This window comes from Candoia aspera, chromosome 1 (assembly GCF_035149785.1).
Source record: "Candoia aspera isolate rCanAsp1 chromosome 1, rCanAsp1.hap2, whole genome shotgun sequence".
Taxonomy (NCBI): Eukaryota; Metazoa; Chordata; class Lepidosauria; order Squamata; family Boidae; genus Candoia; species Candoia aspera.
The window spans coordinates 176,963,827-176,980,581 of NC_086153.1; the positions used below are offsets into that span (position 1 = coordinate 176,963,827).

General features: G+C 40.3%; 1 protein-coding gene and 1 long non-coding RNA gene across 4 annotated transcripts in view; one reads left to right on the forward strand and one right to left on the reverse strand.

Annotated features, from left to right (window-relative positions):
* The window catches only part of CFLAR (CASP8 and FADD like apoptosis regulator), a 32,384-nt gene that overhangs the window by 14,546 nt on the left and 1,083 nt on the right, over nucleotides 1–16,755 (reverse strand). For 2 of the 3 annotated variants that reach the window (XM_063318000.1, XM_063317998.1), the window contains exons 2-4: nucleotides 5,224–5,688; nucleotides 2,721–2,820; nucleotides 930–1,065 (exon numbers count right to left, since the gene is read on the reverse strand). In XM_063318000.1, the coding sequence (XP_063174070.1) occupies nucleotides 930–1,065; nucleotides 2,721–2,820; nucleotides 5,224–5,519 (532 nt within the window). In that variant the 5' untranslated portion in view covers nucleotides 5,520–5,688. Of the gene's footprint in view, nucleotides 1–929; nucleotides 1,066–2,720; nucleotides 2,821–5,223; nucleotides 6,113–16,755 lie in introns of those variants that run through there. The other variant, XM_063317999.1, reaches the window with a different exon arrangement.
* Nucleotides 6,108–11,528, forward strand: LOC134507381 (uncharacterized). The gene is made up of 2 exons (XR_010068899.1): nucleotides 6,108–6,209; nucleotides 11,255–11,528. It is a non-coding gene; the product is annotated as an uncharacterized LOC134507381 (long non-coding RNA).

Consider the following 16,755-nt stretch of genomic DNA (forward strand, 5'->3'; position numbering starts at 1 on the left):
CATTGTTTTGGACAAGTTAAGCACTGTTCATGTATGAAAAAATACACCATTCCCCCTTTTTCTTCTTTTAATTTACTTGGCAGTTGTAAACTTCCTCTTTCCAAAATGCTCAGCCTCTTAAAAAAACAGGGAAGGAGGAAGAATAGATACACAACAGTCCTGGGGTATCGTGATTACTCTCTACAGCAAAGCTATCCACTACTACCCTGCTGTGCATGTGGTAAGGTAGTAGCCCTGTGCAGAAGCTGATCCCTTCTCATGTATGTGAGGAGAAGCATACAGGATAAATAAACTCTTGAGATCCTCTAACGCATCCTCATTGCCTGCTATATCTATAAAGGTCCATGCTTGAAAGGATGTATAGAACATCTTTAATATAATCTACATGTGTAGGCGCTCAGGATTTAGAATCATGGAACATCAAAGCTCAGAGTTGCATGGAGAGCCAATATCAGAATAGGGAGCTCCCTTACTGCAGCCATCACTTCTCTGATGTATGGAGGATTGTTCAGACAGGCAACAAAAATCCCAGGGAAGAGCCATGACCAACAAGTTCATTCCTGCATTCTCCCTCCCAAAATTCTCATTATGTGAGAAATAAACTTTTTATATATTATTGTACTGCTAATATTACCACCTTGAACTAAGGCTTAAATGGGTTGATGGTGAGATGAAATGCTGGTTTTCATACTTTCACAATCATGAAACCCAAATTTCTGGATTTACAGCTGTGTTTAGATACTTACTAATAGCAGCATGGTCCTATGTATGTTTACATTTTAGTAAACTTCACTGAGTTCACTAAAATTTTTACCCAGGTAGCCTCAGAGATTCCTCAAGGTAGGCAGGCACTGCAGAAATCTCTTTGTCAGTGAAGACAGCAAACTATAAGAATTAGCCTCTAAATGGCAAAATATAGCAAATCTTACCTTCTAGCTTGTGCTTCTGAATCTTTTTTGCCAAGTCTGTCCTGTGAATGGTCAGGAAGCAATTTTCTGTTAAATCCAGATGGTCAGGAGATACCAGATCTAGCTTCTCAAGGTCAGTTATAATTGCCAGAAAACTCTAGAAAAATCAGAAAGAACAAATGTAAAGAACAAGCAACACACCCTTCTGAGAATGGACAGTTATATTCAGCTTTCAGAGGATACAAAAACACTGGTAGTCTAGTACCTGCATCCCCTGTTTAGGAAAATATATTACTCCAGAATTAGCACTTATCCTATGCTAATCCTGCAAGGTAGAGTTTTTGGGGTTTCCTGTTTTACTAACGAGGAAGGGATTCCACAACACAGTGGCCTGAACTTGAAATTAGCAGCAGAGCAAGTTCATTTCAGTCAACGAGCTGGAGCCTGGACTTTTCACTCCAAGCCCATCCCAGTCCTCTAGATATTTTTAGAGTACCACACTAGATTGGCTCATGCTGAGGATGACAGTAGTTCTTGTCCAAATCACCTGGAGGGTGCAATGTTAAATTCTACTCTTACCAAAAATCATTCTAAGAAACATACAATTGGGAAAAGGGACTGCTGAGCAGTTGTCAGCATCCAGTAAAATTAAATAATAAACAGTTCTTGATCAATTAATTTGCCAGCCAGGAATTCTGCCTCATACAAGTAGGCAGGGGAAGGTAAAGAGCCTCCTCAACTGGGTATTACTAGTAGCACTGGTAATCCCCAAATGAACTTGCTTGCAGTTTCAATATTCCACTATCACTGACCACCTAGATAAAATTGATATTTTTAGTATCCTAGTGCAGGAACAATTACACTGTTAAAAGGACCTTATGGAAAATTGAAGAAAGAAAGAAAAAAAGGGGTTATTATGCTGTTCCCAGCCTTGAGGATCTGTTTATTCACCCTTTATAATTTATAATTAAAATTTATAATTTGAAGTTGCTTGGTTCCAAATCTCTGATCAGGGACGAGCACATAAATAATTTCCAACTGCATTCAGATTAAAAATAATACAATTTTAGAAGAGTTTTTTTTTAATTGTAAAAGATGTTTATGTTTAGAAGAATTTCCAGTACTAATGATTTTAAAAATGATAAGGTAGCCACCCAAATGATTTTCATATGCCTTTTTTGAATTTAGTACATGGTCAGCAGGGGGGAAAAAGTGCTTTCATCTGAATTACCATAGCTTGGAATACCAACCCAAACACTGTTTGTACCTGTTGAGGTATTAGACCTTTGGGAGTGCAAGAAGATTCATTAACCTCCACATGTGCAAGGAGAGTATGTTTGCACTGTGTCCTTATTACAGAGCTTTCCATCCCACTAGGTTTATTGCTTTCTGCCCCACCTGTTGATAGAGTGCTTTCTTTCCAAGTTTGATATAGCTCCAGGAGTTTCACTTTTTTTCTCCTATTTCTCAACAAGCTTTATATATAAAAAAAGCAACCTGCATCATAGCTTTCTTCTAGCATTACTCAACCTACCCTTTTGGTTCTGTGTCATGCCCGTTTTCCATTTCTACAAGGAGTCTTTAGACCTGAAGGAGAAGTGGGATAATTTCTCCTGGCCCTACTCCAAACTACGTTGGGCCAATCCAACAAGCGTACGTCACAGCACGTGCGTGGTCTCTTACGCCTGCATATGGGAAGGAGGTAGGGCCAGTAGATATGAGCCTGGGCATCCTTCTTCCCTCCTCTGTGCCCATTTACTGTAACATACAAAGAACTGTCATGAATTACCATCGTGTACATGTTAAGTTTACCTTCTCCTTGTGGGATGTACCAAGGTAATTTTTCAGAAGGAAAGAAAGAGATCTCAAGTCTTCTTTGTCCAGATCCTCACTGATTTCAGCCATGAGCACCCTGCACACAATTTGCAATTAATTTCATTAAAAAAAAAGCCTTGCTCTCCTACCCAGCAGCCTGAGTGTGTATTCTTCTACACATACTCCTTCCTTAAACTGTATTTTAACCATATATGTATTTTTCAACCAACAAGGAGTAAGACCAAATAAAATCTCAGCACAATTATAAACAATAAAAAATCCACCCAAGCAAAAACTACAAACAGTAAAAACAGAGAATATGTATGGCTTAATAAAACCAGGAGAAGGTTCTCTGGAACAATTTAGTTTTCAAAAGCTATTATAGTTATTTTGGACTATACCTCCTATCAGTCCTAGACAGAATGGTCAATGGTGAGGCATGAAGGCAGTCTGTACCTTGACATCTATGGAGAAGGCTGGTGTGCACAATATTAAACTAAGTGGGCCGATAATATAACAGTATAGAGCAGCTTCCCATAGGAGTAATCTATCAGTTTTGCTTTTATGCATCTTTTGTACAGCATAAAATATATCTGTCATGTTCACTGTTTCAATGTGCCTGGTACATTGTAACACTTCACATGTCATTTGCTAACCACGTATTTGATTTGTAACACTTCACGTGTCAGTTATTTGATTTGTAACACTTCACGTGTCAGTTGTTAATTGCGTGGTTGATTTGCAGGAAAGGGAGGCTGCCTTAGCCCGGACTGTTATCTCTTGGTTGAGGGAATGGAATGTGTTTGGGTTTTCTCAAATGCTCAAGGTTGCTTTCCCAGGACTGGTGAAGACAGTTACTGGCACCTGGGAGGGAGGGAGGGGGGGGGCGGTTAGAACGGCTGGGTGGGGGGAGGTCTTACGTTTTGAGCCGAGGGTTCTTAATTTGTATTTGGCGCGCTTTTGCTCATTCTCAGCTTTCTCTGTACTTGCATACTAATCCTTCAATAAACCAGATTTCCTAGAGCCCACTTGTGAGTCTGGCTTTGTTAGGTTAGGCAACCATTACAATATCCAGTGCTCAGGTTCAGTTCATGTATGGATATGAAGATATGCATATTTAGCATATCCTACCAAACTCCTAATCTACAGGTTTTGGTAACTCTTCTGACATTCTGGTAGCTGATGATCTGAATTTTAGGTTAGGGGTAATGAGACTCATTTGCATGCAGAGCTTTATTAAGGAAATTTTGGAGTTATGGTAATTCAATTTAATATTCAAATCATCAGAGTAAAAATACTTCAAGCAGACTTCAGTGGAATTACATTACTTTTAAGTTCCAATGGTGGATTGTATAAATAGAGAATACAGATTACTTAATAATACCAACAAGATGAAGCAAGGGGTGGATTTGCACCACACTCTACACCAACGTTTCTCAAACTTGGCAACTTTAAGATGTATGGACTTCAACTCCCAGAATTCCCCAGCCAGCATGCTGGCTGGTGAATTCTGGGAGTTGAAGTCCATATATCTTAGAAGTTGCCAAGTTTGAGAAACACTGCTCTACATTAAATGTATTTGTGGCTAAGTCTGTTATGCAAGCTCTGCCCTCATTGGCACATATGAAGATTTGAGTCATAAAGGAAGCCACGACACAAGTCCCATTACAATTCCTTTCCGTCAGAAAGAGGAAAAAGCATTCCAATCCTGAAGACAATTATTATGCCCACTGAAAACCATCTGCTGACACAGACATGGAATAAATAGGACCTAATCAAGTGGCTTGGCTAACCTGGCTTGTGGATTTGACACTAGAGCAGCTTCCACACCCTAGGGTCTTCCAGATGCCTTGGGACCAAAGCTTTCATAAAATAATACTAGTTCCTGGGAGTGTTGGAAGCTGTAGTGCCAACATATTTGGCATGCAGCAGAAGAGAAGGCTGTTCTAGCAACTGCAATGGGCTGTGACTCAACTTTTGGCATACGCAAGTATGATTGCTGAAAATATTTAAGATGAAAACAGTTCTTCCACTAGTTAATGGTGAAATCAAAAAAATTGAGAAGGGTACAACAGCAATTTTTTATTCATTACTTACAAAATGGTTCAAGTATAAACTAGTTTTGGTTTGGGTCTCAGTTGCTTACTTGCTTGCTCCCTTGAACAAATTATTGGTGTAAATAATTGTGATTTCTAACATCCATGGTTGTCTGAGAGGTCAAGTTGCATGATTGGCATATTTAGTTTTTATTTTAAAGATTTATAAATCAGAGTTATAACCTAATACCAGCTCACTATTCTTCTGCCACAAACTAATCATTTTTCAGTTTATGGAAATGGAACTGAGATCTCACAGAGGTTTACAGTTCTGATGTTATACTGATCGTACAAACAGAGCATTTTCAAGAAAAGCAATTCTTAGAAATGGAAACCAATGAAAATTAACTAATATGGAACTATATATTTTTTTAAAAGCCAGAATGATCTTCAACTGAACTCACCTGTACTTTGACAACATCTGAGGATACTTGGCCAAATTGGCTTCCACAGCTGCTCTTCCGGTCCCCAGGAACTTTTTTAACAAGTCAAATCTTTTCAGCCTGTATAATAATTCAGATATGTTGATGGTGGTCAGCATCCCCTTCTCGTTCAAACCCATCAAGAGCTGTAGGACATCAGGCACAGATAAGTCAGGCATGAAATCTCTGCATAAGAAGAGCATGGTTTCCTTTTCATCTGTATCCAGTTCCTGTTCAAGCTCATAAAGGAGGGATGCTGGCACTCTGCAAAATGTCATCACAGGCCACTGTCCCTTTAAAGTTCTCCGTGTGTGTTTTAAGCAAGAAAAGCCACGTCATGAGGCTTGCTTCTAAATGCAGTATCTGCCTTCCTCATTGATCTTCAATAGCCAGGCCTTGTTTTATGCCTTTTATATATCAAAGGAGTTTTGACAAGGAAGGGAAGACCTAGAAAGACCCAAATAATTTTCAACATACACAATGGATTCAGCAGGTTCACTGCCAGCACTCATCCTGCCATCTCATCTGCTGCAACAATCAGGGCATTAACTCATGGCTGGGAACAGTATGAACCTTTTCAAATTAAGTAATGCTCATGATGAATCAAAATGGAATATCCAGTTTTCAACAAAGCTCTCATAATCACGCCACTTAGAATGCCCAGAGGAACTGAAATTAAGCAAAATTACACCCTGAAAATGAGAAGTCACAATATGCCACTGATATCTATAAATGACTTCCACTTAAAATTGTTCATTCCTTGGAGGGAGGGGTTAGCTCTTCAGGAAAGCAGATGTTTTGCATACAAAAAATGATGTCTAAGCAATTTGTTGGCATTTCCACAGAGAACTGGAGAAACTGCCACCTGAAGTCCTGGGGAACAACTGCCTGGCAGCGTGAACAATACTGAATAGGATGGGCTGACTCGGTTCTGTATACAGCAGCTTTCTCTGTTCCTATACAGTAAAGTAACTTCAGATTGTAAATCTAGGTTTTGTACCAGAATGCTCCACCGGGTTTAGAATATATATGGTGTGCATATTACTATATTTACCCCAATGGAAAATGACCCTGAATTTAGGATGATCTCCCTGACCTCACAGGAAGTGTGGACAGAAAAAAGGATTAATAATATACAGTATGCAAAAATCCTCAGCAATGCTTAGCTTTCCCACACTATCTACCAAGGATTGTTAACCAATCCAGATCCTCTTATGACTCAAAAAAAATGTATGTGGATGAGAGAAAAACTGGTAGATGCATACAGTATACATATGAACAAGTATGCAGACCTGCTACATGGAAAAGGTTAAAATAAGGCCCCCTGCTCTATAACTGATCCCCTGTCTGCTTCTCAGTTATTTGGGGGATGGGGGCTTATTGTACAGGCAACTAACTTTTTTCCTTGTAGCAGGCACGAATACTTGGTCATATGTGTATGCATCTAGCAGTCACACAGATACTGCTTACATACCCAGAAACACACCACAGAAGTACACAAGCACACACATTCCCCTCCTTCCTTCTAGCAGAAACAGGACAGAGAACCCATCAGAATGGAGATCGCATTCTGAGGAGCTGCAGTGGATAAGGCAACAGAGGGCAATGAGGAAGAAAAGACGTAATTGAACAAGGAAGGAAGGAAAAGGAGCCAAGATCTGGCCTTGTACAAGTTAACATTCACCAGGCAAACAGCCACTCCCCAGGAGCTTTTCAACAGGGATGCCTGCCAGTAACTTCCACCTCCTGATCATTTGCTTACAACATAATCTTCTATTCCTTTTCTTAGCAAATGTAAGGTCACTTCCTCCAATCTACTTGGGGGTGGAGAAGGTGAAGGGAAGATGACCTTGGTATTTTCATAATAAAAATTTCTAGCTGTTTCAGTTACTCAAACATTCATCATTAGCTTCAGCCCAATCTTGTAACAAACTAAAAGTTAAGTTAGTATAGATTCTTCCCATTCTCACTGAGGCTGAAAAACAATGGTTTGGATGAGGCCACTGAAGGAATAGTTTGAAGCACATCAGGATCAGGAATTTACCAATTTACAGCTGCGTAAATCAGCTACCACTAAGCAGATATAAGTAGATAACTGTTTTAGACAAATTCTTAATGCTCTCTGAATAAAAGAACACAGCGTTCATCAAGTATTACCTCTGTGGATTCCACAGTGCATCATCAATCAATCAATCAATCAATAAAATGTATTTGCAGATATATTCCCAACTCCTCACTCATTAGGTCATTAGTGAAAATCCAAATTAAACATCTATAAATATCAAGTTTTCAGTAAGAATATTAGTGTCCACAGATGAAGAAAAAAAATCCATTTATAAGAATACTAGCACAAGGAGTAAAATACTACATATTATTCCAACTGACAAAAAAGGAAGAAATTCCCATTTAGGCAAATCATCTTTCTAGAATTTCCTATGTATCATGTCAAAAGCCACCTCTGTATTTACTGAGTCAACCACTGCTGACTGCAGGATTTCTGAATATAATCAAAATAACAATTTTCTAATATATGCTAGATGAACTTTTATAAATCCAAATTGTTCAGGATACATAATTGAAAGTAATATAGTTTGTAAACTACATGCCAGCATAACTTTCAGGCAAATACTTAGACAGTTGATAGTAAATAATAGAGCCAGTTTGGTCTACTGGTTAAGGCAACTGGCTAGAAACCACAGGAGGCTGTGAGTTCTAGTCCCGCTTTAGGCGTGAAAGCTGGCTGGGGGACCTTGGGCCAGTCACTCTCTCTCAGCCCCAGGGCTGCAACTAGGGGGGGCAACCAGGGCATGTGCCCCGGGTGCCGCGTTGGGGGGGCGCCAAAATGAGTGCTGGGGGGCGCCAAAATGGGCACAGAATCCACGTTTGCCCTGGGTGACACAGACCCTAGTTGTGGCCCTGCTCAGCCCAACTCACCTCACAGGGTTGCTGTTGTGGGGAAAATAGGAGGAGGAAGGAGTATTAGGTATGTTCCCCGCCTTGAGTTATTTATAAGAATAATAAAGGTGGGATAGAAAATAAATAAATAAAATTATGGGCGATAACTAGGCAACTATAGAGTTGTACAGTATATAATTTTGTCGATTTGCTAATAAAATGGCATCTACCAGTGCCCCCCCCACCTACAGATGTGCTTCAGAGGATCTGGCAACTCTCTCAAGGAAATCTGGGAGCATGCAGAGGGCCAAGGGAAGACAGCAACAGGAAGACCCATTACTGGAGTAGGGCAGTTCAGGAAGGAAAGTATTACTAGGGAGAGTCTGGAAGAGAGGAGGAAAGAAACAAGTATTTCTCAATTGTCCTTGCTCCCAATAAAATTAATAAACGTGCTTTTGAATTGTACTGGTAAGGCAAATATCAGGCTGAAATCTCTCCTTGACCATGAGGCTAATGGGATGATTTTGTGCTAGTTATATTTCTCATTTTAAACTACCCCATGCAAATTATGCAGGTAAAATAGAGGGAGATACACACACACACACACACACACACACTGTGCTGAGGAAGTTTGAGGGTGGATAGAAAAAAACCAGCAAATAACAAATTGCTCTTCCCATCTTCAGCAAGCACACAGTTCCCAGCTTAAGCACCATTTTTATAGGGGGAAAAAAAAGATTCACAATCACAGAAAATTTGAAAGAAATCAACAAAGGTACCAATATTGCAATTTTATGCTTCCAAGCCTGGAAACTAATCTAGTTAACTTTAGAGTAAAAGTGCACAGGATTACACTGCCAGGATTTAAACATATTACAAAGAGAAATTATCACAAGGTCTGAATTCTGGTGCTGAAGTTAGTAAAAATAGGTAGTCTGATTCACCATATCACTAAAAGCATATTATCCTGTAAATAAGACTGATTTAAACATACCCAGAGACTGAAGTTGTTTCTTCATAACCCACAATCCCGGTTTATCTTTGTTCAGATTTAGTTTTCAAGACGGAAATGAGTCCCTGTGGAATCAAGAATATACCAAAACTGGGCCTGTCTCCCTTGTAGCTATGCAGGAAATTCTACTTTGTACTCAATGAGGAACTGGAAGAATAAGGGAAACATCACAGCCTTGACATTCCAGGCATTGCAAGCATACCACGTAGGGCAATTACATCCTTTCACCTGCTTTTCAAGCCAAGGATCAGCTACAAAATCTGCATTCTTCTAAAGAGATTTCTAATAAGGAGTACTTTAGAAAGATTCAGAAAGTATGCATCCTGTCTGGAAACATGCTCCAGGCATATTTGGACTACTAAAATTTAAATTAGTTAAATCTCACTGACTTCACTAAGTTACTAAATAATAAAGGCAGGGTAAAAATTAAATAAAGTTTTATGCATGCTGACATATAAAAGCTGCCTTCTATATACCAGATTTGCACGCTATCCAGTCATAGTATGATTTGATTTTGACTCTGTGTGTTTTGTAAACTTGGCCAGTTGTGCTTTGGACAGTAAATCATGGTTTAGAAACAACCATTAGAAGTATTCACATGTTATACTCCATTAAAAAAATAGCTAAGTTAAATAGGTTGTGCATACTACCATATCTTACATCCAATCATGTTCTGTATTTTTAAGTTTTGAGGCTCACTATATTGTCTACAAACCTCTATGGGTGAATTAACACAATCTAGTAGAAGCCAAAACCAAGCAAATAACATTACGGCCACAGCTAGGTGAGCAAACTCTTTGGGATTAGGCCTGTTCTGTATTTTTAAACTGGATGAAACCTGGAATAATGTGTAAAGCAGCCAACCAAAAGAATGATAGGGTGCATGGGGCTGAGAAAGAAACATACAAAGCAAGGTTTAAAAAATGTGGTCACCATATTGTGCACATCAGTTCTCTGTATGTTTTACCTTTCACAGGGGTTTAGGTTCTGAATTAGTAACAATAAGGTTACTATTTCAGAAGCTACAAGCTGGACTGGCAATAAGATGTAAAGCAGAACTGGTGACTTTTCAAGCCACCTCCGCTCCATGTCCTGTTTTCCCCATAGCAGTCAACATTTTGCTGCCACTGAGCATACTGTATTTATACCTCTTTAAGCACTTCCAATTTCCTTTCCAAAAATTGACTGAACTTTTTTTAACTGGGGGATTTCCCTGAGAGTCTACTGATAGTATCATTCTGTCTACCCACCAGCGGAGCAGCACTCAGTTCTGAGCACTGCAACAGAAAGAAGGAACAGTGCTATTCCTTAGTTCAGGATCCAGGGAGCACATTGGGTCTATACTTCAGGGATCCAATACTTATTCAGGAGTGAACTGAGTTGAACTAAGAAAAAAACAGCAGTGTAGAATAGGATAGAGGTTTATGAAAAGGAAAATGGTACCTAAAATAATATCCAGGCTTCAAAATTCATGGAGCGGTTTCAGCCAAAAGCAGAACTAACAAAAGTATTTCTAAAGCATGACAAGTACTGAGCTTATGAGTATATTAAAATTCAGGGAAATCCCAATTGGGATTGGTGGCATCATCTTGAAGGAAGTGTCTCTTAGTATTCAAACCGCACAGAAACGTGCTAAGAAAGACATACCGAAATTCAAAAGTCACAACTTCATCACAAACTTCAAAAAGGAGGCAAAAGCTGAAATAAATATCAATCTCCATTTTCTCTTATTTGTAAAATATGTTATGTTCACAGTAACTTAGTCTGTCAATTACTTGGATTCATCTTACTTATTTTACAATAGGTAAGAATAATTTCCCCCCCCCAATTCATCTTAATATATATTCTTTTACCATCTAAGGTTGTTTCCCTTTAAAAGGTGGTTCTGCAAGAAGATTGGCTTTCCATTTCCTGCAAGGTGTGTCTGTAAATAAAACAAAACTTATTTCCTACATTAACCTTGTAAATTAGCATTTCTCACAGCAGGGGTCACAAGACAAAGGGTGAGAAGAGTTACATTACTTTCCTTTGTGAGCAGGCTTACCAGTTTGATGTAAAATCATACTGAGAAGCTTTTTTGCTTTTTTTTAACCTTTCCTTTCAAAGGGAATAATCAAGGTTGGAGAACCCAAAACTTCAATGAAAAACTCTGATCTTTATCCTGCAGACAGAATTACAAACAGGGGAAAAGAAGGGAGGGGCTGAGATTATTGGGGAGGGAGCTTCAAAAGCAGCGAATTTCACAGGCTACGGTATTTATTAAATAAATAAATAAAATTTTAGTGGATGAAAGTGGCTGTCTTCAAAAGGAAACTCAGATTTCAGAACGATGCAAAAGTAAGCAAGTTCATTATTCCCATTAAAATGTGGTTTTAAATTTTATTTTTCTTATTTTGATTGATAGGGTTTTATTTTATAAAGCTATGTGGTTCTATCAGTATTTTGTTTGATGTACAGATTAAAAGTGATAACTTTTATTTCTTGCTCAAGCTTAGCCCCACTAATCTTGGGGGGGGGGGTTGTCACACTAATTCATGTTATCATTTAAAGGGATTGTGTATTTGCAGAGTTTGAGAAATCTTCTGTATATTTTTCCAAGAGGTCTGCTTAGCACCAGAGGGACATAAGGCCTGCCAAGGGACTGATGATTGATCTAGCTTCTTCCCCCTCTGTCCCCCGAACTACATTATGACTGAACATCACATTTTTTAAGGGGTTTTCTCAAGGAAAATTACAGATTCCAGTGACTAAAGAGAAATACTTCATTCTTAGGATTCACAATGACATGATGGAACATAACAATGGCTAAAATAGAAGGCTTCAGAGGACATCTGTCAGTCTGCTGGTTGGCTAAGAAAAGTCTAGAGCTCCAAATTACTAGGATTTTCCCTAAAATACCCACAAAAACACCTTTATTATTAAACTGAAAACTACTATTTTAATTATGTTGTTTATTCGTTCAGTTGCTTCTGACTCTGCGCCTTCATGGACGAGCCCACGCCAGAGCTTCCTGTCTGTCAACACCACCAGCTCCCCCAGGGACGAGTCCGTCATCTCTAGAATATCATCCATCCACCTTGCCCTTGGTCAGCCCCTCTTCCTTTTGCCTTCCACTCTCCCCAGCATCAGCATCTTCTCCAGGGTGTCCTGTCTTCTCATTATGTGGCCAAAGTATTTCAGTTTGGCCTTTAATATCATTCCCTCAAGTGAGCAGTCTGGCTTTATTTCCTGGAGGATGGACTGGTTTGATCTTCTTGCAGTCCAAGGCACTCTCAGAATTTTCCTCCAACACCACAGTTCAAAAGCATCAATCTTCCTTCTCTCAGCCTTCCTTATGGTCCAGCTCTCGCAGCCATATGTTACTACAGGGAACACCATTGCTTTAACTATGCGGACCTTTGTTGTCAGTGTGATGTCTCTGCTCTTGACTATTTTATCGAGATTTGTCATTGCTCTTCTCCCAAGGATTAAGTGTCTTCTGATTTCCTGACAGCAGTCAGCATCTGCAGTAATCTTCGCACCTAGAAATACAAAGTCTTTCACTGCTTCTACATTTTCTCCCTCTATTTGCCAGTTATCAATGAAGCTGGTTGCCATAATCTTGGTTTTTTTGAGGTTTAGTTGCAAGCCAGCTTTTGCACTTCCTTCTTTCACCTTCATCATAAGGCTCCTCAGTTCCTCTTCGCTTTCAGCCATCAAAGTGGTATCATCTGCATATCTGAGATTGTTAATGTTTCTTCCAGAGATTTTAACTCCAGCCTTGGATTCCTCAAGCCCAGCATGTCGCATGATGTGTTCTGCGTACAAGTTGAATAGGTAGGGTGAGAGTATACAGCCCTGCCGTACTCCTTTCCCAATCTTAAACCAGTCCGTTGTTCCGTGGTCTGTTCTTACTGTTGCTACTTGGTCATTATACAGATTCTTCAGGAGGCAGACAAGATGACTTGGTATCCCCATACCACTAAGAACTTGCCACAATTTGTTATGGTCCACACAGTCAAAGGCTTTAGAATAGTCAATAAAACAGAAATAGATGTTTTTCTGAAACTCCCTGGCTTTTTCCATTATCCAGCGGACATTGGCAATTTGGTCCCTAGTTCCTCTGCCTTTTCTAAACCCAGCTTGTACATCTGGCAATTCTTGCTCCATGAATTGCTGAAGTCTACCTTGCAGGACCTTGAGCATTACCTTACTGGCATGTGAAATGAGTGCCACTGTTTGATAGTTTGAACATTCTTTAGTGTTTCCCTTTTTTGGTATGGGGATGTAAGTTGATTTTTTCCAATCTGATGGCCATTCCTGTGTTTTCCAAATTTGCTGGCATATAGCATGCATTACCTTGACAGCATCATCTTGCAAGATTTTGAACAGTTCAGCTGGGATGCTGTCGTCTCCTGCTGCCTTGTTATTAGCAATGCTTCTTAAGGCCCATTCAACCTCACTCTTCAGGATGTCTAGCTCTAGCTCACTGACCACACTGTCAAAGCTATCCCCGATATTGTTATCCTTCCTATACAGGTCTTCCGTATATTCTTGCCACCTTTTCTTGATCTCTTCTTCTTCTGTTAGGTCCTTGCCATCTTTGTTTTTGGTCATACGCATTTTTGCCTGGAATTTACCTCCAATGTTTCTAATTTTCTGGAAGAGGTCTCTTGTCCTTCCTATTCTATTGTCTTCTTCCACTTCCGCGCATTGCTTGTTTAAAAATAATTCCTTATCTCTTCTGGCTAACCTCTGGAATTTTGCATTTAATTGGGCATCTCTCCCCCTATCACTGTTGCCTTTTGCTTTCCTTCTTTCTTGGGCTACTTCTAGTGTCTCAGCAGACAGCCACTTTGCCTTCTTGGTTTTCTCTTTCTTTGGGATGTATTTTGTTGCCACCTCCTGAATAATGTTGCGAACTTCTGTCCAGAGTTCTTCCGGGACCCTATCTACTAAGCCCAGTCCCTTAAATCTATTCTTCACCTCCACTGCATATTCCTGAGGGATATTAGTGAGCTTATTATCTAGCTGATCTGTGGGTCTTCCCTAATCTCTTTGTCTGATCCTAAATTGTGCAAGAAGAAATTCATGATCAGAACTACAGTCAGCTCCAGGTCTTGTTTTTACCGACTGTATAGATGACCGCCACCTTTGGCTGCAAAGGATGTAGTCAATCTGATTTCGGTGTTGTCCATCTGGTGAAGTCCATGTATAAAGCCGTCTCTGAGGTTGTTCGAAGAGAGTGTTCGTTATGCAGAGTGAATTGTCTTGGCAAAATTCTATCAGCCTATGTCCTGCTTCATTTTGTTCTCCCAGGCCATGCTTACCTGTAATTCCAGGTGTCATTTGACTGCCCACCTTAGCATTCCAGTCTCCCGTGATGAAAATAACATCTCTTTTAGGCGTGATGTCCAGTAGGTGCTGCAGATCCTCATAGAACTGCTCTACTTCAGCTTCTTCAGCATCTGTGGTTGGGGCATATATTTGGATCACTGTGATGTTAGATGGCTTGCCCTGAATTCAAATTGAGATCATTCTATCGTTTTTTGGATTGTATCCAAGCACTGCTTTAGTCACTTGACTATTAATTATGAAGGCTACTCCATTTCTTCTTTGGTCCTCTTGTCCACAGTAGTAGATCTGGTGGTCACTTGATGTGAAGTGGCCCATTCCAGTCCATTTCAGTTCGCTGATGCCCAAAATGTCTATCTTTAATCTTGACATCTCACCAATCACCACATCCAATTTGCCCTGGCTCATAGATCTTACATTCCAGGTTCCAATGGTGTGTTGATCCTTAGAACATCGGATTCGCTGTTCACCACCAGCACCGTCGGCCGCTAACCGTCCTTTCGGCTTTGAGCTAGCTGTGTCATCACGTCTGGGGCTAGTTGAGCTCATCCTCTGTTCCTCCCCAGTAGCATTTTGACCATCTTCCGACCTGGGGGTCTCATCTTCTGATGGTATACCGACATATCTCTGGTTGTACTGATCCATTTAGTTTTCATGGCAAGAATACTGGGGTGGGTTGCCATTACCTTCCCCAGGGATCGCATTTAGTCTGACCTCTCTGTCATGACCTTCCTGTCTTGGGTGGCCCTTCACGGTTTAGCTCATGGCATCATTGAGGTGCTCAAGCTCCAGCACCACGACAAGGTAACGATCCTTTGATGAAGGGAATAATTATAGCGGCCTAATTTAACCAAGGATTCCAACAGAAGTGAAATGAGGATATAATCCTACTCCAGTTTACATTGGAACTTTTATTTAAAATCTTTTGTGGGGGAAAAAAATAGTCTGGAATGAAGATGCCAGGAATTCATCTGCTGGACCCTGTTTGGTTTTGAAAAAGCTCGGCAGGACCTGACCTGTTAGTACTCTGGTAGGGGAGCATCAGAAATCCCAGAGCTGTTAGAAAAACATCCAACGAACAGCTTCTGTATTATGGCAAAGTAAACTTCATTTCACATGCCAGTAAGGTAATGCTCAAGATCCTGCAAGGTAGACTTCAGCAGTTCATGGAGCGAGAATTGCCAGATGTACAAGCTGGGTTTAGAAAAGGCAGAGGAACTAGGGACCAAATTGCCAATATCCGCTGGATAATGGAAAAAGCCAGGGAGTTTCAGAAAAACATCCATTTCTGTTTTATTGACTATTCTAAAGCCTTTGTGTGGACCATAACAAATTGTGGCAAGTTCTTAGTGGTATGGGGATACCAAGTCATCTTGTCTGCCTCCTGAAGAATCTGTATAACGACCAAGTAGCAACAGTAAGAACAGACCACGGAACAACGGACTGGTTTAAGATTGGGAAAGGAGTACGGCAGAGCTGCATACTCTCACCCTACCTATTCAACTTGTACGCAGAACACATCATGCGACATGCTGGGCTTGAGGAATCCAAGGCTGGAGTTAAAATTGCTGGAAGAAACATTAACAATCTCAGATATGCAGATGATACCACTTTGATGGCTGAAAGCGAAGAGGAACTGAGGAGCCTTATGATGAAGGTGAAAGAAGAAAGTGCAAAAGCTGGTTTGCAGCTAAACCTCAAAAAAACCAAGATTATGGCAACCAGCTTCATTGATAACTGGCAAATAGAGGGAGAAAATGTAGAAGCAGTGAAAGACTTTTTATTCCTAGGTGCGAAGATTACTGCAGATGCTGACTGCAGTCAGGAAATCAGAAGACGCTTAATCCTTGGGAGAAGAGCAATGACAAATCTCGATAAAATAGTTAAGAGCAGAGACATCACACTGACAACAAAGGTCTGCATAGTTAAAGCAATGGTGTTCCCTGTAGTAACATATGGCTGCGAGAGCTGGACCATAAGGAAGGCTGAGAGAAGGAAGATTGATGCTTTTGAACTGTGGTGTTGGAGGAAAATTCTGAGAGTGCCTTGAACTGCAAGAAGATCAAACCAGTCCATCCTCCAGGAAATAAAGCCAGACTGCTCACTTGAGGGAATGATATTAAAGGCAAAACTGAAATACTTTGGCCACATCATGAGAAGACAGGACACCCTGGAGAAGATGCTGATGCTAGGGAGAGTGGAGGGCAAAAGGAAGAGGGGCCGACCAAGGGCAAGGTGGATGGATGATATTCTAGAGATGACGGACTCGTCCC